A 16,796-nucleotide genomic window follows, 5' to 3' on the forward strand; every position below is an offset into this window, starting at 1 on the left:
CTAAGTAAATTTATTGATAAAATGCAAAGCTTTGCCACTCAACATAAAAGTATTCCTTTCAGAGTAATCATGTGTAATGAATGGATGTCTGATGCAGTTTATAACCTCCTATTAGTTTTAGGAGTCTTAAAAGAAAAGAATATTAAATGTAATTCAAGAACGTACATAATGACAATATTCTATAAAGAAATGTAGTGAATGGTAGTCTTGTAAATGCAGTTTTTGTCTTTCACAAATTCCTCTCCTTCAGATACTCTACTACTCTACAGTGTACAGTGTATGGTTTTAACCAGTTGTGTTCAACATAGCTTATATAAGTATGTTACTATAAACTGGATTGATATCTATAACTTTAATGATTATTATGATGGTTATGATTGTGGGTATCACTATTATTATCATTATTCATACAATACAATTATTACCATAATTATTAACATTATAGCCTGATACAATACTAATTGCATAAAGTACCAATGTAGTCATTGGGATTTCCTTGTGAGCTGCAAAACACATAATTTAGGAGAGGACTTTGAAGCTGTAGAGACTGCTCTGTTGCATGTGTCATCTTTGTTAATGATGAAATGATTTGTGAAAATACCCCCCCCCCCCCTCTCATTTATAGCCTCCTCCTGCCTGCTATGGAGGTCGACATACAGTGACCCTTATTCCGGGTGATGGCATTGGACCAGAACTCATGCTGCATCTCAGACAAGTCTTCAGGTAATGCTGCATCAGTGTATTATTCTGGGGTTTGGGGAGTGTTCAAGCTAAGAATCGCTTTGTTAATTGTTCAAAGTTGAATGTTGGAGAAATATAGAAGGACGTACAAAATAGAGAGAGTTTTGATGCAGTACTCTTGTTTCATTAATATTTTATGGAGTACTTCTGTATGCTTCATGCCTTGCTTATCATACATTTTATATTTGTTTGTTTGTTTGTTTGTGTGTGTGTGTGTGTGTGTGTGTCTGCTCAGGCAGGAAATATTCTTTTTTAATTATATCCATATTATGTGAATATTTTGTTACTTTGTATAATAATACCAGTTTAGATTACTGTATTCATATCATTGAATGGAAATGATTAAATTCAATGAAAAACAAAATATATTCCCTATTCTCTCCCCCCCCCCAAAAAAAAACCAACCAAACAAACAAAATAAACAAACACCCAGACATGCAGAAGCCCCAGTGGATTTTGAGGAGCACAGCCTCAGTGGGGAGTCTCAGGACAGTGCAATGAAGGACGTGGAGGCAGCCATCATGGCTGTTAAGAGGAATGGTGTGGCTCTCAAGGGCAACATCCACACTGACCTGGACAAATTCATGTTCACCGAAGAGAAGTCGATGAACGTCAAGCTGAGGTAAGATCCGTCCCCTGCTGATCCTGTGAAAGTTAGACTTCCTGTGATGAGACCCCCCATTCTGCTGGCCTTTCTAATCTCAACCATATTGTACCTGGAGATGTTTCGTGGTATGCTAACAGCACTGTATGAGAAATTCTAGCGTGTATCTCCATGACCATCTGGATTTGGAGTGAGAAATCTGTTGTTTGTATTTACAGCATTTTACATTCACATCAGAAATCTTTTGTTTGTATAATTTACAGCATTTTACAGTCATACCAAAGGCATCTGGTGGTTTCCTTGGGATATCAATACATAATTCTTATCTTGAATGACACATCTGACTACAGATGTATGACTGCCATGTCAACTTTTCCTCTATCAGTTGTTAACAGTAGGCAAAACCTATTTCAGAAACCTCTCTTACCCCCACCCTTTCCTGCGAAGGATTACCTCACTGCTAACCAGTCATGCCGTTCTTGCATTCGTGCAGTTTTGCGGACATGAATGACATGACAAAAAGAGAGTGGAACTACTATCTATTGTCACATTAATGCGTTTGAATAGCATATGTTCACAGCACTGGAGCTTTCTGCATTTGTATGTTATGATTCAGACAGAACAGGAAGCCAATTCTGGTCTGTGTTTGCTTCTGTATATAATCATAATGCAGAGCCATGACACATAATATTTGGAAATGTGCACCCTTTGTGAAATTTACTTCCCATACAATATTTACACAAAGTCAATGCAGGATTACAAGGGTGTCGGGTCAATAGATTGTGTCTGTATTAATGCTATGCTTTGGGTTCTTACCACCAGGGTGGGGCTGGACGTGTTTGCCAATGTGATCCGGTGTAAGAGCATCCCGGGCGTGAAGACGAGGCACGAGGATATCGATATCATCATCATCCGGGAGAACACGGAGGGGGAATACTCAAGCCTTGAGCATGAGGTAAGGTGGACTGAGGTTACTCACATATCATCAATTAACTTATATATTTTCTCTATCATTTTTCTTTTGCCACTTACAAAAACAAATGGCTATTAATATGGCCATCAGTGGACACACAATGTACTTTGTTGCACGAGACCAAAATCAATTTGGTACAGTGTACTTTGTAGGTCCTAAAATAATCGTCACATTATCCTAGAACTATTAAGATAATGCCATCAAGTTAGGATATGAAATACAAATATACTTACACAAAGATATTTAACATACATGAATGTAAGGACAAAGAGATGAAAAAGAAATGTCTGTCTCAGTTATGTATTCAAAAAAAGAATAAATGTATTGGAGACTGTCTTTCTATAGTGCATGAAGAATCTAGAGTTGTGTAGTTTACTGGATAAATTTCTCCATGATATGAGACCTCAGCAGAAACTTGTTGGCTCTGGGAAGTCAGATTGGTGAAAGGCTTGGTAGAAGGGAAAGCTTTCTAGATTTCTTGCACTGTAGGAGTGAAAATTGCTTTTCAAATAAAAATGTTCTTGTAGAGAGACCGGTAACGTACCACTCAGACATTTAGCATAGAAGATAAATGTTTATGAGGATGTAATCGTTAATTATCATTTACTTTTATTCTTGTTTGAATAACACAGAAGTTAAGAATATGAAATGTAAGTTATGATGTACACTGCAGTCTTTTGGAAGTGAGTTAAATATAGTGGCTCTCATGCCATTAATACTGTATATGCAATATATTTAGCGAGTCTAAATTTTTTGCAAATCGGGACTTCGCGACGATTTCGCCAGTGGTTAAAATCGCGATCATGGAGTACTGTTCTGAACGGAGAAATGTATACGTGTGTGTCACATTCATGTGGGATCAGAGTTGTTATTTTGGCATTTTTTAATTTCACGAATAGCACCTTACTCTCACGAAATTCGCAAAAATAAAAAGCTCACAAAATATTCAGCATATACAGTAGTATATGACACGTGGAATGTAGCACATACATCACTTTTGAAAAGGGTTTACAAGCATTTACATCAAAGAGGAAGTTATAATGACATCGTGTAAATTTAAGAAAAACCCAAAGAAATTAGGTCAGTTAGTGAAATATAATGATTCTGCTCATACAAGGTCAAGATTGGATTCTGCTGGTACATGATGCATTGTGCATTAAATATTTTTGTACTACACACTGTAAATTACGATTAGGACATACACCTGTATACAGTATCAGTGAAGCTAGGTCATAAGAAAGACGGAATGGGATCTTTGTCTTATGTGCACTTTGTATACTGCTACAACTGTATGATAATCTACAACAATCAAAGCAATTTATCTTTCTGATCTTAAAGGAATGGTACAGTATTGGTGGAGATGAGAATTGGGCTTTTAACTTTTTGCGAGATACCAAGAAAACACTTATGATATAGTACAGAGCATACCATTTTAAGAGGAATTTAAAGTTTATTTGATAAAAATCAGGTTTGGAATGACTGAAACATCCCAAAACAAAGTAAAACAAAGCGATCGTAATAAAGTGTGGGTCCCACACTTTAGTAGAATCGCTCTTTTTGGGATATCTCAGCCATTTCAAAACCAATTTTCATGAAATAAACGTTGAATTCCTTATAGAATTACATGCTCTTTCATATTCAATAAGAGGTTTATCATTATCTCACCAAAAAATGTTAGAAACCTGAAATTAGGTCTCAACCAAAACTATACGATCCCTTTAATGGCCTTCCTGTTCATACCATGCTTTATAATCTGTATTAGAATCTGTACTACTGTAATGTTGATGGAATGAAATCAGTGCTTTCCAGCTTAGTGTTGTTTGTTCAGTAAATTTTGCATGTAACAATATGAATCAGTGTCCATGTGTTAATTATTATTTACAGTAGGGGTAGCTTTGCTTGAGAACAAGTTACACTAATGCTACTAGAGCATAGTAGGAAAAAAATTTGGGTAGGACATAGAGTAAACTTGGACTACAGTTGTAGTTGCACCATGGTTTCAGCAGTGTTCATGGCAATAAATTATTCACCATGGTATTCCATTGTAGATGTCGCAGCAGCAGTATTCAGTCATAAATGTTTGACTGTGGTATCCCATTCTACACCTCACATTGGTGTATAGCCATGAATGATTTACTTTGGTATCCCACTTTAAACCTTGCATTGGTATTCAGCCATGAATGATTTATGGTGGTATCTCATTTTAAACCTCACAGTGGTGTTCAGTCATGGAGGAAAGGATATTGGTCTGTATCCCCATGGATTGAGGAAGTATTCCCTTTAACTAAACACCAAGAAAACAATCAAGGACCTGGTATCGCACTGGTATTGCACCACAGCTCCTCTGATATGTCATGTTGGAGAATTTACTTTCAAAACTGCTTTATTATGTCTCTGTATCCACGTCTCAAGCTGTTATTATTCTCCAAAATATTGGATTGTTTTCACTTGACTACATTTTCTTTCTGTAAAAAAACAACAACAAAAACCAAAAAACACCATGAGGTAGTTTGTGGTAGTGCAAATGTCAAAGGTTATGGACAGCATTATCCAATTTTCACAAACAGCATCCTGCCTTTCTTGACACCTTTCCCACCGGCAGAATGTAGACGGCGTCGTTGAGAGTCTAAAGATCATCACGGCTGAGAGATCACGGAGAATAGCCAAGTACGCCTTTGACTACGCCGTCAAGCATAATCGCAACAAGGTCACCGCCATTCACAAGGCCAATATCATGTAAGTCGTTAGGTGTGTCTGAATAGATCACTTGCATAATGCTGTGGAATACATCCACAGTTCCTCACCGCAGGGCCATTCATGAGAATATGGTTTAATTTCACAGAGACTTGTTCGACCTACTTTGTATGACAATGACGTTAGCAACATGCACTGTTGATGTACGACTCTGACAAAGAGCTAGCATCCTAATGCACCATCACTCTATAGTAACATCATTAAAGGCTCAGCACAATGATGCATGGCAAATGTCATGATGCACTGGGAGGGAGATCATTGCAAATTCCCAACCATTCTTTGTCGGAATGAGTTGAGCACAGATGTTAAAGGGAAACATCACTCCATTTTCAAGTAGACTTTAATGTTGACAGTAATATAAAGCTTCATCGAATCAGGCAAAAGAAATGGAGAAAGTTATGGAAGTTTCAGGTGGTAGATGGCTTTGCTCAAGACTGATATACTGATGATGATTATAGTTATAAATATGTAACGCACACCAGGCAATTATATCCCCTCCTAACAACTCTCGTGTTGGTTTGTATTTAGATGGGATGGGAATTTGATTTTCTTAACTCATGTTTACAGAAGGAGGTTTATTGATAATTCTTATGCAAGCAGATAGGAGATCTGTGAGGCAACAACATGATCACCTCATGTAATCTGTATCAAAGACAGATTGATTATAACTTTTCTCAAGAACTCTGAGACATAAGTAGGATTTTGTCACTTTTTGTGTGTTTGTTGCACTTTTTAGGGGGGGGGGGAAGAAAGGGGTGTTGAGCACTTTGAATAAATTGTCAGTTCATCTGACATAACTCTCTATATCAAAGCAAACTGTTGCATAGAGTGGCATTATAACTGCCTTCAGAAGAAACAGTATTTACTATTAACAATCTTCATCTACTTGGACTACTACTATACACCCACTGTGTCCAATATATAACTTTCCTGTTGAATGATATGATCATCTATTGCGCAAAATTGCACATTTTGGAACATTGCATTCATCTAGGCAGAAGTTTCACATGTCAGACATACATATATTCACATGAATATATTATTTCTTTATCGATGTGTTCTTTTATTTCATACATTGCGTCACGATCACATTGTGATTACCTATTGATTATTACCTAATAAAAGAAAAATTCATACTGTCATACACCAGGGTTCTCGCCAGGAATTTCTTCACGCTTGTCGGCACTAATTCGCGCTGTTCTGGGGGTGGGTACGAAGCGCGGAAGCCTTCGCTAATGCTCAATACAACACAGATAAATCGCCGCTAAAATGCCACTAAATGCGACATTTTCACGGAGATGTAATGAACGTTGTGAGGGGCATATTCTCACAGAAACAATGCAGAAACTCCATACCTTTTGTTGGCGGCACCCCCTAAATAATAAATGAAAGAGATGTAGGTGCCGATGGTGAAGGTTCCGATTTCTTTTAGGTCTTTCCTGTTTCACTGTTGCAATAATTAGCCGTCTCTGCATCGCAACAACGCGCGCCGTGTATACCCGTAGTGTTTTTGCTTTCTCGCCGCCTGCTCGACCACGTGGTAGGCCTATTGCATGCAGATGCGCGAGAAGCGATCGAGAACTTTCGGGACATCATTGCACTTTCCTTTCTGGGTATACTGCGGTAGTTTGGACATCAAAGAGATATCATACAAAAATGTAATGATGGTCATTATTCCGAAGGTTTGTTTAATCATAAAATGAAACGATTCATTACTGAGTACAGTGTACTTCGAAGGTTTGTAATCGAAAACAACAACAACACCAAAGGTCGGTACTACAGATGAACGTTCAAAATAAACAAAACTGATTTCGTTCGGAGATTTAATTATTTTCCGATCAACAAACCTTCAGAAAGGAATCTGTCTATCATCGTTCTTGTTTCAGAATAACAAACCTTCAGAGTATAGAAAACAAACTGGCAGAACGTTCGAAATAACAACACTGATTTCGTTTGGATATAAACGAATATTATTTTCTCCTTTATCATTTTTCGATTAACGATCATTCAGAATTAAGAATGTAGAGTATCATTTTACCATCATTCTTTCGGAGTAACGAACCCTCAGAGAACGAAAACTGTAACCGTTTTGGGGCCGTCGTTTTATTCCGTAATTATACTGGCAGAACGTTCGAAATAACAAAACTGATTTCGTTATGAAATGAACGGACATTTTTTCTTAATCATTTTTGGATTAACGAACCTTCAGAATAAAAAATCTAGCATCATTTTATCATTAATCTGTCGGAGTAATGAATCCTCAGAGTAAGAAAACTGCAACTGTTTTTGGGCAGTCGTTTTTTCCGAAATTTCACTGGCAAAACGTTCGAAATGATGCACTGATTTCGTTTTGAAATTTACGGACATTTTTCTTTTTTCAATTTTCGGTTAACGAACCTTCAGAATAAAGAATCTACAATGTATTATTTTATCATTGCTATTTATAAACAGACCCTTAGAGTACGAAAACACGCTGTTTTGTGCCGTCATTTTATTCCGAAATTTCACTGGCAGAACGTTCGAAATGACAATTGATTTCGTTTTGAAATTTACGGATATATTTTGTTTCTTTATTATCTTTCGGTTAACGAACCTTCAGAATATAGAATCTAGTATCTATTTTGTTACTTTTTTTTTCTGTCGGAGTAACGAACCCTCAGAGTAAGAAAACTGTTACTGTTTCATTCCAAAATTTCATTGGCAGAACGTTCGAAACAACAAAACTGATTTTGTTTGGAAATTAACGGACATTGTTTCTTTATTATTGTCAGATTAACAAACCTTCAGAATAATAAGGAATGTAGTATTATTCTGTTATTATTTCGGAACAAACCCTCAGAGTAAACCCGTTTGGGGCATCGCTTTATTTAGAAAATTCATTGACAGCGAACTGAACACAGGCAAACCAAACTGCTTTTATGAATGTGAAACACATTGTTAACTTTCACTAAATCAAGAACTGATCTGGAAAGAGAACAATTCACGTGTTCACGAAAATCAAAACTGCGTCACAATATATGATATGTATATATGCCTATGTACGCCGTCATTGGTCATTGCTAAAGAGAAGAACATTTCGCTCTCTCCCGTAAAAGAAAAAAAAAAGAAAATGCTCGGCAGTTAAGCGCATGAAATGTCAAAATAATATTTTTCACATTACTTGAACAACCAAACATTCTTTATTTTAGATTTTTTTAAAAAATCATTATGAATAGATAAAGAATGTATGGTTCTTCCCGTCAAAACGTGGGCCTCTGCATGCGGTATCCATTATTAATTTTACGCGGGAAAAGCGTAGCTCCTTGAAGCAAGAGCATGATAAAAAAAAAATGAATAAACACAGACACACACTGATGCTGGTGTAGAGAAAAACGAAAGACAGCTTGCTCAAAAGATGCTTCCTTCTTTCAGTTTATTTTCTCCCCAGTCATTCCTATCGTTCTACTCCCATGAACCCCTGCCATGCACGGACGATGAACAAAACAAAATATTACCAACACTGCAATAAAAAAAAGAAAGAAACACGTGCTCGAAGCAAATTATCTACACTTTTCAAGTTGAACAAATTGATGTTCGTAATGAAGAATTAAAAAAAAAAAAACACGACCACCGGCAATGAGGAAACTTGATATCATGGCTTGTGGAAATTTCCACGAAATGTCCACGAAAGCCAGGTGTCAGATAAAGGAATGCCGCGCGTACTGCCACCTTGCTTCAGTGGTCGTAAACAGCGTGTAAATAGCATGTAAACCAAATGGGAACATTGATGGATGATTATCCATTTATTTTCTGCCCATGAAGGCCCCCTAACCCACCTGTTAACAAGCCAAGCCAGAAGCACGTGGAGCATTACGTATGTTGAACTTGAAAGACCATTATGACAGAATTACTATAAATGTCGGCCCGGAGAAGGAAAATGGAATATTCACGAATGACGTTTACAAATCCATGGAAAGTGAAAAGGCTCAAATGGAACGCATGGCTTCTTAAATAATAATAATAAAAAAAAATAACCCGCTGAAACTACAAAAAAAAAATAACAATTTGCATTTGCTTACTCCATCGCACTTTCTTTTTTCTTCTTTTTTTTTAACGAAAGATGGAGTTAATTTTCACTCTGCGGCAATGCTTTGAACGCACCTAATTTTGCGTCATTGCCGATGGCCAGCTTCCTACAGAATTGATACGAATCCTTTCAAATATACGAAACAAAGTCTAAAAATCCTGGATTCTGGCGGTGAATTCCGGTGGTATTATAAATCCTGCTCACTATCAAAATTCAATCATCTGTTCCTTGCGCCATTTTACACCAACTGTTCCTGAAAATTTCATCCTAATCTGTTCGCAAAATGTTCACTTATTTTGCGAATAGAGAGACAGACAGGCAGATAAACGAACAAACAAACCAAAGCAGCAAAAAAAAAAAAAAAAAACATAAAAATACAACCTTTGGCGAGAGGGGGCATGCATTTCATATCGTTTGTTTTTGCGTAACCCGACAACAAGCGTGACAACAAGCGAGCACGTGTCAGCCTTCCTCAGCCTCCCTCGCTGGTCGGCCTCCGACCCTCTTTTCGTCCTCTCTCTCCCTCTCACAATACCGTCGGACACACAGGCGGCTGTTTGTGGCCGGCTAGTGTGTGGATCCCGAATCAGAGCGCATGTGAGTGAGCAAGTGTGTGATGTGGTGTGTATGCAGCTAGTACATGTACAATTGTATGTCGCTATGTTGAGCCGCGTTGTTGTGATCGGTGCGTTAACTTTTTGCGCTTGTAAACTGCTGCTCCTTTCAACTCTAGCTTCTTTTCTAGCCAGATAATAAAGAGTAAAAAAGGCGAGAAATTGGTCCGAACTTGGCTCGTCAAGCAAGTTCACGCGTGCATGGTGTTACCCTTGTCGGCAAGTTCACGCGTGGTGTTACCCCTGTCGGCAAGTTTTACCCTTGTCGGCAATTCTTTCTTCAAACCGCACGCTTGTCGGCACCGACAAGGGTGATATACGCTGGCGAGATCCCTGATACACTCATCCTTTTTAGATGGTCTTGGTAAAAGGAAATCAGATCAAACAGAATTCAAGGTTTTGGTGCAAGACACTTCACAGCAATTTTGTTAAACGAGAATTCAAAATATGCCTATCCTACAATCAAGTTACATGCATTCCTTTTGTTATAGATTGTAACAAGATGTTTTGTGTTCCTTCCAGGAAACTTGGGGATGGTCTCTTCCTCCAGTCTTGCAGGGATGTAGCAGCGGAGTATCCTGAGATTGAGTTCAACGACCTCATCGTGGACAACTGCTGCATGCAGGTATAGGTTACAGCTGCCCTAATTTGTGCCTGTTTGTTGACATCTCTGCCGCCTGCAATGCAATATGATACATCATGTACCAGCATATGTTGCAGTAATCTCAATTTCTTGTCACATGGGTTAAAGCGAAAATCTAATGCCAGGTTCAAGTTGGCTTTGGTAAAAAAAAGAGGAAAACAAATACTTCAGTCAAATGAACAGAATGATGGAAATTTTATTGAAAATTGGGCATAATGTAATGAATGCATAGAATATCAAAATGATAGTGATATCAGCCCCAACCAAATAAATTTGCCAATTAGATGTGGCATTGATGTCACCCCCTCATAATTCTCCTACTGGCTTGTACAAGTGTACAAAAACAAACAAACAAACAAACAAACAAACAAACAAACAAACAAACAAACAAACAAACAAACAAACAAACTAAACAGATGAATCGTGTTATGGTCAATGTTTTAGTAGATGCATGCTATTGTCCTTGAAAGTCGCCATTTGTAGGTTGTCATAAAAACAGAAAATAGATGTGAGAGATGCGAGTTAACGGCATGATTTTCTTTCACAGAGGGAAACGGAGCAAAGAAATTTGTGAAGGTCGGTGGAGATTTGAAGAGATGCATAGCTGTCAAGTCTTACATCATTTTGTAGTAGTTTATGTCTGAAATGATTAAGCTTCCGCTGTTCTGTTTGGCTGATTTATTGGTGATAACTTGAACTTTGAGTGGAATACCGCTGTAAGTCACGACACTTGAGTCTGTTTCCAGGACTGTAGTCGGAGCTATTACTGTGTAGACAAAGGTAACCCCTTCTCTGTATAGTTTTAGTAACCTTTTTCAGTATTAAACAAAAGGGACTAAAGTCAAACAAACAGAAATTATGAAGCTTTATTGAAATAGGACAAATATAACAAACTACATGAGTTTTGTGAAGCTATGATGTTTGTTCCCAATCATATATATAAAAATATGACAAGGCAATGGTCTCCAATTGCTTTTTTACAAGATATTATACCAGGTATAATGAAATAATACTATATGTCAATCAATGAGTAGCAGCTATGATTCCCCTTCCCTCTCCTGCTTCCCTTTCACTTCATAAATTCATGTTCACAATTTGGAACAATTTGATATGTAGGATGATATTTCATGTTTTTAAATTCATGTTCAAAAATTTTAATAATGATGCACATATGTTTACCAGTGAAGGGAATCACTAATAAGGCCATAATATTACCTAATTTTGTTTTCATTTAAATTCATATGTAACTTGGCTGGCTAATATCTCTGCTTTCAAAACACATGGGAAATTTTGAAGTCCGATGACATTTTGGTTTTGTGAATGATTTGAATGAAGACTCCACTGTTCTCTTTGTTCAGTTTCATTTCAGTCTACAAGTCAACTTCAATGAGGACGAACTGATTTTGTTGTAACATGCATTTTCCATAGACACCTGCCCGAGTATACTCGGAACTAATCTTCAACGGGTTAAAGTGAATTGTCCTCTCTCTTTATACAGCTGGTTTCCAGACCTCAACAGTTTGATGTGATGGTCATGCCCAATCTCTATGGGAACATCATCAGCAACATAGGATGTGGACTGGTGGGAGGGCCGGGCATCGTTGCAGGCCAAAACGTCGGGGAGGACTACGCAATATTTGAAACGGTAGAGCTACTTACTATTTGAAATGGCACGCATTCACGCACATACACAACCACATAGTGATCTCTCACTACAAAGAGTGTACATAGCTTCTTCCACATTGGTCACACTCCCCTGATTTTCTCATGAATTTATGTGTACGTAGTATAGCAAATTCCATTAGAATTGTATCATACCGCTCTGTTTGTTTTTTCCTTTGTTTATACCTTCAGCTAAATTCCTGCAAAGTGTGGCAAGGATAACAAATTATTTCACAAATTCAGTCTGAAGGCTGGGGGTGATGATGCAGCGCTCGGGCAAGCATGGGTCATGCAGCTCTTTGATGTATGATTCCATAGTAGCTTTGTTTTAAGCCATAACAAGCCCTATTAGTGGTCTTTTGTATCGTTATACCGGGGAAAGAGAGATGATGACTTTAAATAGCTAGACTGTATCATTGGGCGGTGTTTTCCCTTCAGTGGAAAATTGCATGTCCATGTGATGTTACCTTGGCTGTTTCTGACTGCATGCATTGAATGCCTGTGCTCTTTCCATGTCATACAAATGATGGGTCAGAACTCTGTATGTGCCTCAGTTCAGTGCTTTAGTCATATATATAACATCATACTGAGCTGCATTTTTCACTTGACACCAACAGTCCTTTCAACCATTGTGATAAGCTGGGGGGGGGGGGGGTGGGAGGAATAGTAGGGAATGGGCAAAAATGTTCCTGCACAATGTGGTAGACTGAGGCTAGTTGCAACTCATATTGCTGCATTCCTCGACTGTGTGTGTAGGGAAGCCATAATTGAGAGATTGTGAACAATTGGTATTTTCCTCGATTCTGATTTTGTGTTGCTGTGGCGTATATAGGCCAATATTGACATGATTCGTGCAGATTCAATTCAGTAATTGAAATTTCGGTATTTAAGCAGAGAGATAGAAAGATATTGGTTTACTTATTTGAGTGGCCTTCCTGTACGGGTTTGCATAAATCACAACTGTTTAGCTGTTGGATCCACATCATTGTAACAACATGCCTAGGAATTACTTGAATGCTCATTGACAACCTTTCATGCTCCTGTGCACTAAAAAAAAAGAAATATCAAAGCAGCAAAAGCACAATTTAGTCATTGTGTACATTTGGTTGGCTTAATAAAGGGGTTAATGATACTATGTTTCTATACAAAAGCCATTGTGATACCCTGATTAACTGTGTGGCTAACGGGTCTAGGGCAATTACCCCCTGGACAATTACCACCCCCCCCCCCCCCTGACCCTTCCCCTGACCCTAACCCTAATCCTAATCCTGAACCTAATCCTAACCCTAAACCTAATTTTTACTCTAACCTTGCCACTAACCAGTATTTTGCGGGGGGGGGGGGGGGGGGGGGGGTAATTGCCCTCGGGGAGTAATTGCCCTGATACAGTGGCCAACAAAGCACAATCGTGGATGGGCTGATTGCTGAGCAACGCATAGTAAAACTTTGCTTTGTGAATGTTATGCACATATCATTGTTCATTATTTATTTAAGGAAGGAAGTAAAGATGGATGAGAAGTATGTGTAGGAAATTATATTTGATTTTTGGCAGTGCTGCATTTTGTTTTCTGTTTACTTTCTCTTGACTCAAAATGCTATGAGGTTAAAATTAGGAATTAATACTTGATTTCTTCCAAGTTCTGCATTTTCCTTTGCTGTTCCAGTTGATGGATTTTCCTTTCTGTTGACCCAAGATGTCGTGAGTTATATTTTCTAGTCTTTTCTTTTTAACTTGTTCATTTGTTTTGTTTTGTTTTGTCTACAAAGGCCACAAGGAACACTGGTAAGACGATTGCAGGCCAGAACCTTGCCAACCCGACTGCCACCCTGCTGGCAGGGGCACTGCTGCTAGACCACCTCGGCCTGGAGAAGCATGCCAAGACAATCCGCAAGGCAACGATTCAGACACTGACAGAGGAGAGGGTGAGTCTAGGGGTGCGTTTGAGCGCTCTAAAGTGAACCAAAGCAAACTGAACTAAAGCGCACCGTACTGAACTGTGTCAGATTATGGGCGTCCGAGTACTCTGTTGAGAAAGCGCACCTCATGAGTTATCTTTAGAGGGGGTGGTGCATTTTGTATCAAAAGGATCATTCACCTGGCAAGCTTGAAATACTTCAAGCTGTCCCGAACAAAGAGATTGAACTCTATGCATTATGACGTATGTGCATGATATGCACATTCTCACATGCGAACTTTGGGTACACTTTTGGTACTCTTTTGGAACACATCGGGAAGTGGTCCACTTTTGGCTCGGTTCAGTACGGTACGGTACACTTTAGGAGTGTTCGAGCGCTCCTCTGGCGCGGGTATGGTACGGTACAGTTCGCTTTAGGAGAGCCCTTGAACGCGCCCTATAACTCCTTTGTTTGTGTCCCATGCTGATCTGATTCTCCTGTGACAATCAGGATCTTATTTTGTGCATTCAACTCATTGAACATAGATGTAAACATTTAAAAAATTTACTGTGCAAGAAATTCAGTATTTCCTGTTCAGGATTTTGAATGATTTCAGTTCTCTTCCTGGCACCCCTCCAAAGTATGTGGTACACTGTATTGGAATAGTAGGTGGCAATTATCAGCTTGCTCCACAACCAGGTTTAGCTGTGAGAACTTGAAAACTTTCATAAGATTTTTTTAAGTTTGTTTGTTCGTTTGTTTTCTGTTTGCACTATTAGCACTTAATGAACATTCTAGTTTTGATTTCATAAACTTCTTTATTCTTTCATATTCTGACTGGAGAATTTGATAATGGTAACCACGTGTGTCACAATTTGAAATGTCAACATTTTTAATCTACATTCTTGTGTTCTGATGAAGAAATTGTCAAATGCTTTGCAACTGCTCATATGCAGTTGATTTCAAACGGCGTGTACTTAAGTTACAAATGTTAAGAAAACATTTCCTTTCTATTCTTTTTTATTTTCTACCCAAATATTTACTGTACCAAAGCACCCATAGTTTACTGCATCTAAAACAGAATGTGTGTGTTTGTGTATATGATTTTTTTTTTTTTTGGGGGGGGGGGGGTGGGAGTTTCCAGAATGAAGTCTATGACACCTTGTAAAAGCTAAGAAGAGAAAAGCTAGATTTTTGTCAAATTTGATGAAGCAAAATGATGCTTTCATTGTCAACACACTCAAGGCCACACATACATAGAAATGTATTAATGTTTAAATGCTGAACATTTAACACCTGGGAGTACTTCATCAAGTATTTTGTCAGTGATTTTTCACTGACAAATTTGCTCTCAGCCAATCAGATGCAAGGATTTCAGTAGCTTAAAACAGTTGTCAGTGACTGACAAGCTTCATGGAACACTGCCCACGGTCACACACACTTTGTGTGCTCACACCTGATCTTGTGCACTCAAACTACTATGCACCTTTCATTAAAGCATGAACTGTACATGACATAAACCTGGATGTCAAATGTTAAGTCATCTGTATCACTACAGGGGAGGCCCATATGGGAGGGCAAGAGAGAACTTTCTACTGGATCACAAAGACACAATCATGCTTTGATACAAGCACACCACACAGTAATCAGAAACCTGCACCCTGGTCTCACTCTTAGTGAATAGAAGGATTAACCTGTCAGTGAATAGATAAGGCCGCAGCTGGGGTTTGCTATTGTCACACGTACCATTATGCTTTGATGAGGCAAGGTACTGGGTTTGTGATTTACCCATCATGTATGTCTACAGAATTCATCACCCAGCTATTTTCTTTTCTGACATAAATTGAATAGTACTCTCCTGGAAAAAAAAAAAAATCATGAATGTATTTACATTCAATATGTAACTAAGTTTCTAAAGAGCTGAGACTGTGCCTATGCTCAGCTTTAAAGTTTTGGCCATTGAAAAAAAAGAGGAAAATTCTTGTATACCACCCAATGTCCACACAATTATGGGGGATCTGGCATTTCATGGCATAGCGAGCAAAGGATTGCAGAGCCTGTATTGATGTGTGATATAAAAGAAACTTTGCCTACCATTTATATTTTGGAAAACGTTGATCTTGTCATATTCAATACTGAGATAGGTGTCCATGCATGCAGTTAATTCTTTTTCTCCAAATTTTGTATGGAATATATCATCAGTTTGGCTAAAGTGATGCATAGAAAAAATGTCGTACGAAGACTGCATGATGCCATCGGTTATGGCTGACAGTGTTTTATGCACTCAGTGTTTCCCAAGGAGTTTTCAAGGTTGATGGCCATTTTCATTTGCACCAAAGATCTTGAAGCGTGAGCGAAGACAAATTACTTAAGCGATTAGCTGTAGAACGCACATGGCCACCATTTTAGTAAGCAAACTGCTGGATTTTCCATGTACGTGTATCCCCTGACCCTATGGAGTGAATTCTGTGTGCCCTGGCCTCCCCCCTAAAGCGGAGAAAATGAAAAGGAGGCAGAATGCACTTGATGGGTCATGTAATATACAAGCATGGTGAGTCCAGTGGTTTGCTCGTTATGGAAATGGTGCCCATGTGCTCTAGATATATATTGCTTACCAGGCACATTTGTGCGTAAAATCGGGTATTAGCGCACTCTGTGCACTTTATGATCTTTCATTTGCACACTGTTTCACAGAAGTCAACCTGTTGGCCATCACTTGTCATCTTATTATTACTGACTGTTTGTCTTTCCAGATTCACACCCCAGACCTGGGAGGCACTGCTTCCTCCAGCGATGTCATCCAACACGTGATTAGTGTCATTGATAGCACAAAATAGAGCTAT

At 38.5% G+C, this 16,796-nt stretch overlaps 1 protein-coding gene across 4 annotated transcripts in view; it reads left to right on the plus strand.

Annotated features, from left to right (window-relative positions):
• LOC139715494 (isocitrate dehydrogenase [NAD] subunit gamma, mitochondrial-like) overlaps positions 1 to 16,796 on the plus strand; it is a 28,738-nt gene extending 11,942 nt beyond the window's left edge. For all 4 annotated transcript variants that reach the window (XM_071627065.1, XM_071627063.1, XM_071627062.1 and 1 more), the window contains 8 exons: positions 626 to 723; positions 1,175 to 1,363; positions 2,168 to 2,300; positions 4,921 to 5,054; positions 10,275 to 10,377; positions 11,894 to 12,040; positions 13,825 to 13,980; positions 16,707 to 16,796. In XM_071627065.1, coding sequence (XP_071483166.1) covers positions 626 to 723; positions 1,175 to 1,363; positions 2,168 to 2,300; positions 4,921 to 5,054; positions 10,275 to 10,377; positions 11,894 to 12,040; positions 13,825 to 13,980; positions 16,707 to 16,790 — 1,044 coding nt within the window. In that variant the 3' untranslated portion in view covers positions 16,791 to 16,796. The remainder of the gene's footprint in view (positions 1 to 625; positions 724 to 1,174; positions 1,364 to 2,167; positions 2,301 to 4,920; positions 5,055 to 10,274; positions 10,378 to 11,893; positions 12,041 to 13,824; positions 13,981 to 16,706) is intronic.

Source organism: Diadema antillarum, unplaced genomic scaffold, assembly GCF_040938485.1.
Source record: "Diadema antillarum isolate AM-2024a unplaced genomic scaffold, OU_Dant_1.0 scf00000049, whole genome shotgun sequence".
Taxonomy (NCBI): Eukaryota; Metazoa; Echinodermata; class Echinoidea; order Diadematoida; family Diadematidae; genus Diadema; species Diadema antillarum.